The 14,259-nt window shown below is 43.2% G+C and overlaps 1 protein-coding gene across 1 annotated transcript in view; it reads left to right on the top strand.

Moving 5' to 3' along the window:
* The first annotated feature begins 10,219 nt into the window (after positions 1–10,219).
* Positions 10,220–14,259, top strand: part of ARFGEF3 (ARFGEF family member 3) — a 169,745-nt gene continuing 165,705 nt past the window's right edge. Inside the window, exon 1 of the mRNA XM_052645866.1 lies at positions 10,220–10,304. Within this exon, the coding sequence (XP_052501826.1) occupies positions 10,220–10,304 (85 nt within the window). The remainder of the gene's footprint in view (positions 10,305–14,259) is intronic.

Genomic DNA, 14,259 nt, shown 5'->3' on the forward strand with positions numbered 1-14,259 from the left:
GTTATAGCAATTAAAACAGTATAGTATTGGCATAAAAAGACACATAGATCAGTGGAATACAGCAAAAAGCCCAGAAATAAGCCCACCCATATGTGTCAATTAACTTATGACAAAAGGGCCAAATGAATTTTAAATTCATCCATTTCTGCTCCTAGAAAACACCTGTTGGAAATTTCACTAGAATTGTTTATTATTCAACATTTTATCTTCTTTACAGGAAATGACGTATGTCTCTTCATTTTCTCGGATCCCCTTAAAATTCTTTAATAAAGACTTTGAGTATTCTGAACAAAGGGCTTGGACACATTTCCTTATATTTATTCCTAGCTGCTTTATATTAATTTATGCTACTGATTTTTGAGTTTTTTTGCTGGAAAATAGAAATCCAAATTGTCTTGTTATATTAATACTACATCTAGAAACCTTGCTAAACCCTTATTAATTCTGAACATTTATCTGTAGGATCTTTTAACGTTTCCTTGTATGTAATTGTATCATCTATACATAATGACTATTTCATTTATTCCTTTTCTAATTCTTGCACGTTTTTCATTGTGCTGTCTGAGATCTTTAGTCAGTGTACAGTTGAATAGAAGTTGTAAATGGAGCATTCTTGTCTCCAGACTCTGTCCCTTCCTTCTTCTTGGTGCTTGCTTCAGAATCAGAATCTCAAATGGACACATTGATGAAGAATAATAAATGCTTCCATAATATGAGGCAGGTTTCTTTCTCTAACCTTATGAGTAATTTTCAGTATACCATGATGCTGAAGAATAACAATATAGATTCTCTCCTGCACTGTTGGTGGAAGCAAATATCCATATTCCTTGAACATATTCTGGCAATAAGTTGGCAGGCCCTTTAACTGTGTATGCTTTTTGACTTAGCACTTCCACATTTCAGATTTTACTTTAGGAAAGTATGTGGGGAAGTAGGGAGGTAATGTAATAACTAAGTGTTCATTGAAGTCTTCTTTATAATAGTAAAAACTGGAACCAACAATATAGATGGGTCATATAACAGAAATAATAAAAGTAAAAGTGAAGTTGCTCAGTCGTGTCCCACCCTTTCCAACCCCATGGAATTTTCCAGGCAAGAATACTGGAGTGGGTTGCCATTTCCTTCTCCAGCATCTTCCCAACCCAGGGATCAAACCCGGGTCTCCCACATTGCGGGCAGATGCTTTACCATCTGAGCCACCAAATGATAAGTGGTCATTAAAAAAGGAAGACATGTCTGTGACAAAACATTGAGTAAAAGAAACAGAATGTTTAAAAACATGCATAATGTTACCTCATTTGTATAAAACTACATCAATATTTGGAATTCCCAGGTGGCTCAATGGTAAAGAATCTGCCTGCCAACTCAGAAGACGCAGGTTCAATCCCTGAGTTGGGATGATCCCCTGGAGGAGGGCATGGCAACCCACTCCAGTATTCTTGCCTGGAGAATCCCATGGACAGAGGAATCTGGCAGGCTACAGTCATAAGGTCCCAAAGAGTTAGACACAACTGAAGTGACTTATAACACATGCACACAAATCAATATTTGCACCTACATATACACATCTAAGGAGAAGGCAATGGCACCCCACTCCAGTACTCTTGCCTAGAAAATCCCATGGGCAGAGGAGCCTGGTAGGCTGCAGTCCATGGGGTCGCTAAGAGTCGGACACGACTGAGCAACTTCACTTTCACTTTTCACTTTCATGCATTGGAGAAGGAAATGGCAACCCCACTCCAGTGTTCTTGCCTGGAGAATCCCAGGGACGGGGGAGCCTGGTGGGCTGCTGTCTGTGGGGTCACACAGAGTCTGACACGACTGAAGAGACTTAGCTATACACATCTAAACACACAGATTTATCACAACTATGAAAAGAATGTTCATTAAAATTTTATTAATGAGCTGGTATTGCAATCATGAAATTAAAAGATGCTACTCCTTGGAAGAAAAGTTATGACCAACCTAGATAGCATATTCAAAAGCAGAGACATTACTTTGCTGACTAAGGTCCGTCTAGTCAAGCCTATGGTTTTTCCAGTGGTCATGTATGGATGTGAGAGTTGGACTGTGAAGAAGGCTGAGTGCCGAAGAACTGATGCTTTTGAACTGTGGTGTTGGAGAAGACTCTTGAGAGTCCCTTGGACTGCAAGGAGATCCAACCAGTCCATTCTGAAGGAGATCAGCCCTGGGATTTCTTTGGAAGGAATGATGCTAAAGCTGAAACTTCAGTACTTTGGCCACCTCATGCGAAGAGTTGACTCATTGGAAAAGACTCTGATACTGGGAGGGATTGGGGGCAGGAAGAGAAGGGGATGACAGAGGATGAGATGGCTGGATGGCATCACTGACTCGATGGACGTGAGTCTGAGTGAACTCCGAGAGTTGGTGATGAACAGGGAGGCCTGGCGTGCTGTGATTCATGGGGTCACAAAGAGTCGGACACGACTGAGTGACTGAACTGAACTGATCAAGCTTTTGGGGCTTATTTACTTTATTGTTTATAATGTTATGTGTAATTTTGCACGCTCAGTCACTCAGTTGTGTCCAGCTCTTTGGGACCCCATGGGCTGTAGACTGCCAGGGTCCCCCTCCATGGAATTTTTCAGGCGAGAGTATTAGAATGGGTTGCCATTTCCTCCTCCAAAGGATCTTCCCAACCCAGGAATTGAACCTGCATATCCTGCATTAGCAGGCAGATTCTTTATCACAGTGCCACCTGGGAAGCCCTCTACTCATTAGTGGATTGTGAAATCAATTACAGTTTCATCAGATTATATTCTTTTCAGAAATGAAGTAATGTGTAAACTTCAATATCAGAATGCCATGTGTGCATATATTTTAAGTGTTGCTGTCCACATTGCAGCAAATACTGAGCTGAGTGACAGCTGGTAGAGGAGATGTAATGACTATATGTGCTGGCTGGGAGCCAACTGGCCGTTCACTCTGCTGTTCATTGGTATCTGGTTTGATTTTCTGGATTTGAGCATAATTGTATCTGGAAGTCAATGTTTTTTAGTTTAATGTGTGTCAGTGGAACTTCTAGTTACAGTTGATCATGAAGTGAAGTTTAGAAGAATTTATCCGCTATTGGTCAGGACAATGAGACATTCCATCAAGTTTAGGTTATGTGTTTTTTGAATTAGGTGTAATTGTTAGGCATTTTTTGGCTTTGCAATAACTATACATTTTAATCAAACTTGTATATGTATGTGTGTGCTTAGTGATATCTGACTCTGCAACCGCATGGACTGTAGCCCATCAGGCTCCTCTATGCATGGAATTTTCTAGGCAAGAATACTGCAGTGGGTTGCCATTTCCTTCTCCACAAATTCGTATAAATTATCTTCAAATAGTTTTTTATTAGAAGAAATGAGAACAACAATGTAAAAAGCACAGAAGCATGTTCTGACTGAACTGCCAGATCTAGCCCTATAAATAGTGACAACATTGGGAAAAATATTTCTTTTAATCAATAAATTTTAAAATTTGAGCTAATCTAAAAAAACTCAAGCCTTTTAAATAAAGATTAAGTATAGTTTGTCAAATACTCAAAACCATTGAAAATTTATTATTTGCAATATTTTTGCAAATGAAAGCTAAAAATTGTACACACACACAAACTTATAAATATAAACTTGTTTGTAAGATCCTCAAATATTTTCAAAGCAAGAATAAAAGACATAAACTCACCAGCTCTAGTTCAGGTCAGTTAATGAAAAATGTTAGTATCATATTTAGTTACATATGTGTGGCAAGAGAGAAAATTACTCACGAAGTTTCTGAAAAATCTATTCCTGGCATAAATAGGTTATGCCTTTTTAGAGAAATGGATAAATAATTTATAATGTATTTATTCACAAAGCAGCATAGTATATAGCCTTTAAAAATAATGTGAAAAAAAAAAGAATAATTCAGGAGAGGAATATTGAATGACATGAAAAGCAGTTTCTACTGTATAGAAATAGAAGGTTGTAAAATGCTATGTACCTCTTTGCAATAAATGAGCCCAGCTGTATTACTTAAATATTTAATATAGATGCATGTATAAGTGTTAGTGTTAGTTGCTCAGTCATGCCCGACTCTTTGCAACCCCATGGACTGCAGCCCACCAGGCTTCTCTGTCCATGAGATTTTCCAGGCAAGGATACTGGAGGGGATTGCCATTTCCTTCTCAAGGGGATCTTCCCAACCCAGAGATCGAACCTGGGTTTCCTGCACTGCAGGCAGATTCTTTACCAACTGAGCTACAAGGGAAGCCCATAGATGCATGTATAAGTTTTAAAATACAAACATACATATATAAATGGAAAATAAATATAAACTAGAATAGAATAGAATTAGAATACAATTCTATTAGAATAGAAGAGGTGGGCTGCTGTCCTTGGGGTCACAAAGAGTTGGACACGACTCCTAGAACTACTAGTGTTTTTAAGAGAATGTGTTATCACAGAGAGGTATATTTTTAATTTCTCAGCTGATTTATCAAGAATCTATTCTACTTTTATGTTCTATTCTATTCTAATTCTATTCTAATCTATTCTACTTTTATTTCATTTTCTCAGCACTTAAATAATTTGTAATCATAAAAATAAAAATGTTCAAGGAAAAAATAAACTCACCTATAACTCCATCAGAGATAAACACTGTTAATAGTTTCTGTTTATTTTCCATTTATATATGTATGTATGTATTTTAAAACTTATACATGCATCAAATATTTAAATAATACAACTGGGCTCACTTCGTGCAAAGAAGTAAATAGCATTTTACAACCTTCCATTTCTATACAGTAAAAACTGCTTTTCAAGTCATTCAATATTCCTCTCCTGAATTATCCTTTTTTTTTCCTTCCATATTACTCTTAGAGGCTATATACTTTTTGCTGCTTTATGAATGCACACATCATAATTTATCCATTTCTCTGTTGTTTAGATAGTTTTCAGTTTTTAAAAGTAACTGAATGATACACTAAAATCCTTTAAAACAAACAAACAAACAAAAAACCTTTATTCACTTCCATAATCACTTGCTTAGGATGAATTCCTAAAAGTGGGATTTCTGGGCTGGAGCCATATCTCTACTATATCCAGAACCCCTCCAGGACTGGGTACCCCTCCACCAGCACCCATAACACGAGAGGACCTAATTGGCCAGCTCCTTACTAACACTAGGCAATCGTATGTAAAATCTCTCAGCCAATTTTATTAAAACAAAAATTACCTTTTATTTAAAAGTTGGTGCTTGCTTGAATTGTAAGTCATTTGTATTTATTCCTCTGTGAACTGACTTCATATTATCACCTATTGTTTTAAAGTGTGCATCTGTTTTTTTTTTAATACTTTGTAAAAGTTTTTATTATTGTTGCATCGTGTCTGACTCTTTTGCAACTCCATGGATTGTAGCCTGCCAGGTTCCTCTGTCCATGAGCTTTCCCAGGCAAGAACACTAGAGTGGGTTGCCGTTTCCTTTTGCAGGGGATTTTCCCCACCCAGGCATTGAACCTGCATCTCAAGTGTCTCCTGCGTTGGCAGGCAGATTCTTTACCATTGAGGTCACCTGGGAAGCCCCAAAAGCTTTTATACAAAGGTATTTTTAAATCATTTTATCTCTGAAATATTATTTTCCTAGAGTATAATTGAGTTTGTTTTTAATTATAAAAATAATGAATAATCTTTAAAAAAGTAAAAAACTCAACCACATAAAATTAAAAGATGTTACTCTCTCTTCTCTTCAGTCTGCTCCTCAGAGTGTCATTTGCTTTTTATTCTTTGTGCGGAACTTTTAACATAAAGCTTCTACATGTTGAAATAGTCAAGTCTGTTTGCCTTTCCCTTTTGCCAGTTTCTTCCTTAGCTGCTCTATTAAAAATAATTTGAAAGCATTAAGATAAGTATATTCACTTACATTTTCTTCTAAACCTTTTACGGATCAGTTCTTAAATTTAACTCCTTAACACATTTGTAATCTACTTTTCTGTATGGTATAAAGCTGTGATGTATGCACATATGTGTGTGTGTATAGTATAGATATACTATTTCCAAACAGTTAAAAATGTAGTCTTACATAATTATATTGACTACAATGTTTTTAAATATTTTCTTAGCACTGGAAACCTTTCTTCAAATGATGGCATTATGAGGTGTGTGGATGAGTGGAGGGTCCGTAGGGGTCTAGGACTTTACAAGTTTTGCCTCCTCACTACCAAATGGACTTAAGGAGCAGTCTGAACGCCTCCCTCCCATCTGTTGGACACCCTCCCATGACACTCCCTTTCCTCACTGCCCTCCTGAACGACAGGTTTCTAACTACTCCTTTTCAGTCTCCTCTGCGGGCACCTGCTCCTCTGTCCATCATCTGGGGGTAAGAGGCCCCCCAGCTTCCTTCTGGCATTGTGCTCTTTTCATTTTATCTACTCCCTCCCAGTAACCTTTGTCAAATCCTGCTGCTGCTGCTGCTGCGTCACTTCAGTCGTGTCCAACTCTGTGCGACCCCATAGACGGCAGCCCACCAGGCTCCCCCATCCCTGGGATTCTCCAGGCAAGAACACTGGAGTGGGTTGCCACTTCCTTCTCCAATGCATGAAAGTGAAAAGTGAAAGTGAAGTCGCTCAGTCGTGTCCAACTCTAGGCATCAGCAATTAGCTCTACTTAGTGGCTTCAAATCCTCCTTTCTATCACAGAGTCCTATCCTTAGTTCCTACCCATAAATAAAACACCCTATGAGTGAATGAAAGTCACTCAGTCATGTCTGACTCATTGTGATTCCATGGACTATACAGTCCTTGGAATTCTCTAGGCTAGAATACTGGAGTGGGTAGCCTTTCCCTTCTCCAGGGGAATTTCCCAACCCAGGGATGGAACCCAGGTCTCCTGCATTGCAGGTGGATACTTTTATCAGCTGAGACACAAGTTCAGTTCAGTTCAGTTCAGTCGCTCAATCGTGTCCAACTCTTTGCGACCCCATGAACCGCAGCACGCCAGGCCTCCCTGTTCATCACCAACTCCTGGAGTTCACTCAGACTCATGTCCATTGAGTTGGTGATGCCATCCAGCCATCTCATCCTCTGCCATCCCCTTTTCCTCCTGCCCCCAATCCCTCCCAGCATCAGGGTCTTTTCCAACGAGTCAACTCTTCACATGAGGTGGCCAAAGTACCGAAGTTTCAGCTTTAGCATCATTCCTTCCAAAGAAATCCCAGGGCTGATCTCCTTCAGAATGGACTGGTTGGATCTCCTTGCAGTCCAAGGGACTCTCAAGAGTATTCTCCAACACCACGGTTCAAAAGCATCAATTCTTTGGCACTCAGCTTTCTTCACAGTCCGACTCTCACATCCATACCAAGGGAACATTTCATGCAAAGATGGGCTCGATAAAGGACAGAATGGTATGGACCTAACAGAAGCAAAAGCTATTAAGAAGAGGTGGCAACAATACACAGAAGAACTGTACAAAAAAGATAACCATGATGATTTGATCACTCACCTAGAGCCAGACATCCTGGAATGCATAGTCAAGTGGGCCTTAGAAAGCATCACTATGAACAAAGCTAGTGGAGATGATGGAATTCCAGTTGAGCTATTTCAAATCCTGAAAGATGACGCTGTGAAAGTGCTGCACTCAATATGCCAGCAAATTTGGAAAACTCAGCAGTGGCCACAGGACTGGAAAAGGTCAGTTTTCATTCCAGTCCCAAAGAAAGGCAATGCCAAAGAATGCTCAAACTACCGCACAATTGCACTCATCTCACACACAAGTAAAGTAATGCTCAAAATTCTCCAAGCCAGGCTTCAGCAATATGTGAACCATGAACTTCCAGATGTTCAAGCTGGTTTTCTAAAAGGCAGAGGAACCAGAGATCAAATTGCCAACATCCACTGGATCATCAAAAAGTCAAGAGAGTTCCAGAAAAACATCTATTTCTGCTTTATTGACTATGCCAAAGCCTTTGATTGTGTGGATCACAATAAACTGTGGAAAATTCTGAAAGAGATGGGAATACCAGACCACCTGACCTGCCTCTTTAGAAACCTATATGCAGGTCAGGAGGCAACAGTTAGAACTGGACATGGAACAACAGATTGGTTCCAAACAGGAAAAGGAGTACATCAAGGCTGTATACTGTCACTCTGCTTATTTAACTTTTATGCAGAGTACATCATGAGAAACGCTGGGCTGGAAGAAGCACAAGCTGGCATCAAGATTGCCGGGAGAAATATCAATAACCTCAGATATGCAGATAACACCACCCTTATGGCAGAAAGTGAAGAGGAACTAAAGAGCTTCTTGATGAAACTGAAAGAGGAGAGTGAAAAAGTTGGCTTAAAGCTCAACATTCAGAAAACTAAGATCATGGCATCTGGCCCCATCACTTCGTGGGGAATAGATGGGGAAACAGTGGAAACAGCGTCAGACTTTATCTTTTTGGGCTCCAAAATCACTGCAGATGGTGATTGCAGCCATGAAATTAGAAGACGCTTACTCCTTGGAAGGAAAGTTATGACCAACCTAGATAGCATATTGAAAAGCAGAGACATTACTTTGCCAACAAAGTCTGTCTAGTCAAGGCTATTGTTTTTCCAGTTGTCATGTATGGATGTAAGACACAAGGGAGGCCCCAAACACCCTATGGATATCCTAATTGCCATTTCAAACTGAACTTGTTCATAACTGAACTCATATACTCCCTGGATTCCAAACCCTTCTGTTCCTTTCTTCTTTAACTCACAAGACAGGACCATTACCCTCCCATTTTCCCAAATAATAAACCTCGAAGTCATCCCATGTATTACCATGCCAATCAGTCAGTAAATCCTACTGCTTCAGTTCAAAGATCTCTTGCTATATCTTCCTCTATTCCTTTCCACCTGCCCTTGGCTTAATTTATTTGTAGATCGCTGAAGAATCTTCCGACTCTTTTCTAGCTGCCAGTCTCAGTTCAGTTCAGTTTAGTCGCTCAGTCATGTCCGACTCTCTGCGGTCGGCTCCTCTGCAATTTCACTTCCTCAGTACCACTACAGCTAAATTTCTAAAGAAAAACAAAAGCGCCCAGAATCCTTTCTGAGTTCCCAATCACAGCTTTCACAAGGGGGTGGGGGGAGAGACTCCAAATAAGACTCCTGCTTTCCCCTCCCCTTTTCCTGCAACATCCCTCCTAGGGCCTCCATCAGTGAAGGACTTGAGGTGACTGAAGCACTCTCCTAAGATCTGAGACTCTGCCTCAGGCTGCCTTCCCCCATCCGGCCACCCTAGTCCGCTCCCAAGTCCTGCCTGAAGCTTCTTCATCGCCAAAGCTTTCTCCGTGCACCCTTTCCCAACCCACCTAAGTTGGATAGCTCTCTGCTGCGTGGTCCCCTGTGCATCGCCACCCCACCCTTTTTTTTTTTTTTTTTCTTTTTCCTTCAGAGGATAACAACTCAGGTCAATAGAGGATTGGAAAGGGAAGGAGGAGAAAATTTTTTAAAGGGTTTTGGATTCGAGAGTCCAAATTTTGTTGGTTTGGGAAGTACCTTAACCTCTCTGGGCCTGATTTCCTCTTGTATAACGGGTGCGTAACGGGGATATTAATCCTACCCTGACCCACACACGCACACGTGAGATGATGTGGAGTACATGGTTGGGCAGAATCAGTCTGTTCACAGGTAGCGCCAGAGCCTGGCACCGAGGGCGACCTAGAACTAAGGAGCCTGGACCGCGGGATGCCGCGGGCGGCGCAACACCACCAGGCGCCGGAGGTGGGGGGGCTCCTCTAGCCGAAGCCGAGCAGCCCCAACCCCGCCCGCCCGGGATGGAGGGGGAGGCGGGGGCAACGACGAGGCTCCTCCCCGCCCGCTGCCCGCCGCCACCAGACGCTCCCTCGGGCCGAGCCCGGCCAACGCCCGGCCGGCGAGCCAGCCCAGGACATCCGTCACCAGCGCTCCGCGAGCCTCTGTGCCCCGGGGGCCGCCGGGGTCTCGGCCTCCGCTCGCCGGCGCGCCGTCTCCATCGCGGCGCGCGGGGCGCACCTGACCCTGCGGGCGGGGCGGCGGGCGGGGCTCCGGGCCTGACGCGGCGGCGGCATGGAGCGGGCGTGATTCATCAGCCGCCGCGCCGGGCCGGAGCGGGGCGAGCGCAGCGGCCGCCCAGGCGCCCAGGGCCGGGCTGCGGTGGCGGCGGCGTCCCCGCCGGGCGTCGCGCGCGCTCCCCTAGCTGTCGGCTGCTGGCCCGCGGCAGAGGTCAAGATGGAAGAGATCCTAAGGAAGCTGCAGAAGGAGGCGTCCGGGAGCAAGTACAAAGCCATCAAAGAGAGCTGCACCTGGGCCCTGGGTAAGCGCGCCGAGCGGGGCGCCGGGCACCTGCCGGCGGGTCCTGTTCGCCGCCGCCGGAGGGCCTCGCCGGGGAGGGCTGTGATGGCCCCTCTGCGGGGTGCTGGGGCGGGGGGGGCTCTCGCTGAGCAGCTGTGACAGATGCTTTTTCGCGCGATTGCGAGAGTTGCCTCGGCGAATTGATGGGTGATGTGCGAATTTGGATTCGGGCGTGTACATCCATCCGCCTACCTTCTGGTCTCTTGATCTTCTCCCAAACCTTAATGGGGAACCGCCGAGCTCCCTTCTTGGCGGCCCCTTTCTTCACGTTCCCTGCACGGCGGACGACGGTCACCCATCTCCGAGTTCGGATCACAAGCCGGTGGGAAAACACCGGCCTGATTCCAAAGCGCCTGTGGGCTAGAGGGAAGTTGAACCGTCAACCGCGGTCTCAAGTACCTTGGCGAGTGTAACCAGGAAGGAACAGCTTATTTGCTTTTTCCTGATAGAGGCCAGCTTGTTAAGTATTAGCTTTCGTGGTTATTGTAACTGGAAAATAACATACAGGTGGGGTGGCGTTACCTCTGCAATTCCATTGTTGTCTGCCCTTCAGACAGATTTGATTTTAGATTTGTGAACTCTGCAAGCACTGAAATAAGTTCCAGGTAGCAAATTTGTGTTTATTGTTAGACTTGGATTGTAGAACTCAACCTCGGAGAAAACGCAAGACATTCAATTAGGCAAGAATGTGGGCCATCAAAATTGTCTGGATGGAAATTCAGGGGGGTCAGGAGCGTACTTGGGGGTAATAGTGATGCTTGAGGAGGGAGGAAAGGAAGGGCCAAGAAGAAACCAGGGCAGCTCTGTGGGCCCCTGGCCTTCCCCAAGCCTGGATATGATTCCTCAGTTGCCACCCAGTCAAAACAGAAAATTGAATACCTTTCTCTCTCAACCAAAAAGCCATCAGTGTTTGTCATGACACTGCTGTGGTACAGCCTGGGAAGGGCCGTTAGCAGGTTTTCTACTAAATGGAGAATTCTGTTGGTGTTCTACGCATCTTGGTTAGTATTTAGAAGATCTGAATTCACATATGTTTGAGTGTGTGTGCACAGACCATCACTTTTTTTTTTTAACCTCTGTCATCACAAAATTTTCTAGAATGTTGTCTAGTAAGTTTATCTTGTAGGCAGAATCAGAACTTGACCATTTGTTTACTGTTAGAAGGGGGAAAAAAACGGACCAGATACACAAGTGAGCAGCAAGGCTCTTAAAGCCACAGTACTGTTTTTGCATTGCCATTGTCATTCAGTCGAGTGATGGGGTAGATTCTCAAAGGCTTCAAATGAAAGGTCGCAGATGTTCGGGTAACATAATCTAGCAGGTCCTGACTGCACTCTAGACAGGCTCTTACGTGTACTTGTTATTATTCTGCTGTAAGTTAAGCAGATTTAGATACATAGGGGAGGAGAGGAATCTAGCATTTCTAATGTTTGGATTTTGATACTCTACATCTTGTTAAGTTAAAGTGCAATGTTACCTAGTTTAGGTCCTTGAAGAAAAAGCCCGGAGCTGAGGCAGCTAGATAATGTGAGCAGAGCCTGGAGTTCAGCCTGATGGGAAGAGTAAATGGGATTCTTTTCCCAGGGGCTGTTCTCAGCAAGAGATGGGAGTGCATGAAACAGTTAAATAACAGTGGTGCGGAGCATTCATTGTGCAGGTTGGAAGGAGTAAACCAGGAAAACAGATCAAAGAAGAGGAAGTGAATGTGAGGTCAGGGGTCAGGGGTGGGGATACTGGTATGAGTTGGTGGGCTTTTGAAGTCAGTTGGACTTGAAGAATGGGTAAGCTGTGGGTTTCTGCTTTTCTTTGCTTGTGTAGCAAAGATTTATTAAGACCTCCGCTGTACTGAGCGGTGGGGAGAGAAAAATGAATAAAATGCTTCCTCCCTGTAATTAGCTTGTTAGGAGGGTATGTTGGAGGGAGAATGCTGCAGAAACAAAGACATGAAGGTATGGCTTCCTGTTCTCTTTCCCACTACAGTCCATTTTCCACTGTTCCAGCTTTTTATTTTTTTGCTATAAAATGCTTTTCACTCCTCAATCCCCATACTGTTATTTTAGAGTAAAGTGTGAATTCCTTAGAATGCTCTTTGGAATCTAGCCCCAGCCTTCTTTCCTGGCGCCCTCATTAGCAGGGGTTCATCGGTCCCCATTAAACCATATACTCTCTTGTACATGCTGTGAGCTGCATTTTCCTCGGCCTGGGCTCATGCTAGTCCTTCAGCCAAGGCTTACCTTTCCAGACTCCCAAGCCTCAGCTCACATACAAAGGCTCCCCTGAGCTCTGCAAGTGAATCGGTTGCTCCTCTAGGCTCTTAGCTGTGCCCTCAGGATCCTCTTAGAGCGCCTGCTTTTGGGGATTATAGTTGGTTATGCCACAGCTACTCTTTTAGGGGCAGGATGATTGAGAAATATTTTGGATTCAGGAGAGAAAAAGAAAAAATTCAAGCATACTTAAAGCAAAATAGAATGTTTCAGTCTATGAACTAAACAGCCCTTGGAAGGCTATCTGTGGGTTGAGTTTGGTTCAGGAATTAGATACTGTTACAGAGATCTTACTCTGCTCTTTTGGGATGACAAACACACTCAACATGAGTCTCCAAAGCTTTGAGTTCATCAATCAGCACACTTAGACCATCTCAGGAAAGAGGGTTCATCCCCCACTTAGACCATCGTGGGAAAAGGGGGTCTTTTCCGTACTTAGAGTATCTCAAGAGAAAGTAGTCATCTTACACTTCGACCGTTATAAGCGAGAGGGATCACCATGACATTTAGACCACCCCAGGAGAGAGTCATTCTTATGAAAGCTACCATGGGAGAGAGGGGTCATCTTCACGCTTCATCCATATCACGAGAAAGAGCTTATCTCTCACTTGGACTATTATAGGAGAAAGACATTTAGATCATAACAGGGGAGAGGAGTCCTCTCCCACTAAAACTCTCATAGGAGAGAGAGAGAGTGCATCTCCACATTTAGGCCATTACAGGAGAACAGGGTCACTTCCCGCTTGGCCAATCATGGCATCATCCTAAGGGAGTGGAGCTCTTGCAGTCTCTCCTGCCCAGTCCTTGGTGTTGATGAGTTGAGTGTGTATCCCTGAACCAGTCCTCTAGCTAAGGAATGAAACAGGCTAGCTGTTTACAAGGCCCACTGAAATCCCAGAGTCAGCCAAAGATGGCTTCCTCAAAACAAAATTAAGGTTTGCAACTTGAGAGGCAGGTGAGTGGATGGTGGTCAGCCAAAGCAACACACGTCCACAGTGTAGACAAGAGCTTCCTTAGCATAAGGGACTGTCACTTAGGCTTGTTTGTGGCTTCTGCACCTATAATATGAGAGACACATGTTCAATACATAAATAAACCAACATGTTAATGACTTATTTGGGTTTTAAGTGATATTAATCTTTTTTTCTAGTTACAAAAGTTTATATGCTCATTTCAGAATATTGAAAAATACTCAAACACTGTAAAGAAAATAATCTCATCACCCATAGAAAACACTAATCATATTTTGAAATATTTCCCTTATGCAAAGGGTTTTTACCACATATAGTGGATTGTTATTTTTTATTTTAACTTCAGCAGTTTCTGAAAATTGATTTTCTTAATGGCTACATAATAACTGGCAAGGAATATGTATGTATTTTTTCTCTATTTTGAGCTATCTAGTTTATGTACTTTTCTTGTCAGTGAGGAAGTGGTCTGACTAAGGAATGAAAAAAGAAAAAGGGACTGGGCCACTGTGTGGAGGGCCTGAGAGAAGATTCTCCTTCAAGGACTGGCAGTCCTGGAGGTGTGGGAGCTGGAAATGGCCAGGATGGAATAGAAGGGCAGATTGTTAGAACTGGATCATGCGTCTTTTAGAAACTTTGAGTGTTTTGCATACACCAGGGGCTCCTGTTGAATTGATTTAGAAAA

This window comes from Budorcas taxicolor, chromosome 9, assembly GCF_023091745.1.
Source record: "Budorcas taxicolor isolate Tak-1 chromosome 9, Takin1.1, whole genome shotgun sequence".
In the NCBI taxonomy this organism is placed as follows: Eukaryota; Metazoa; Chordata; class Mammalia; order Artiodactyla; family Bovidae; genus Budorcas; species Budorcas taxicolor.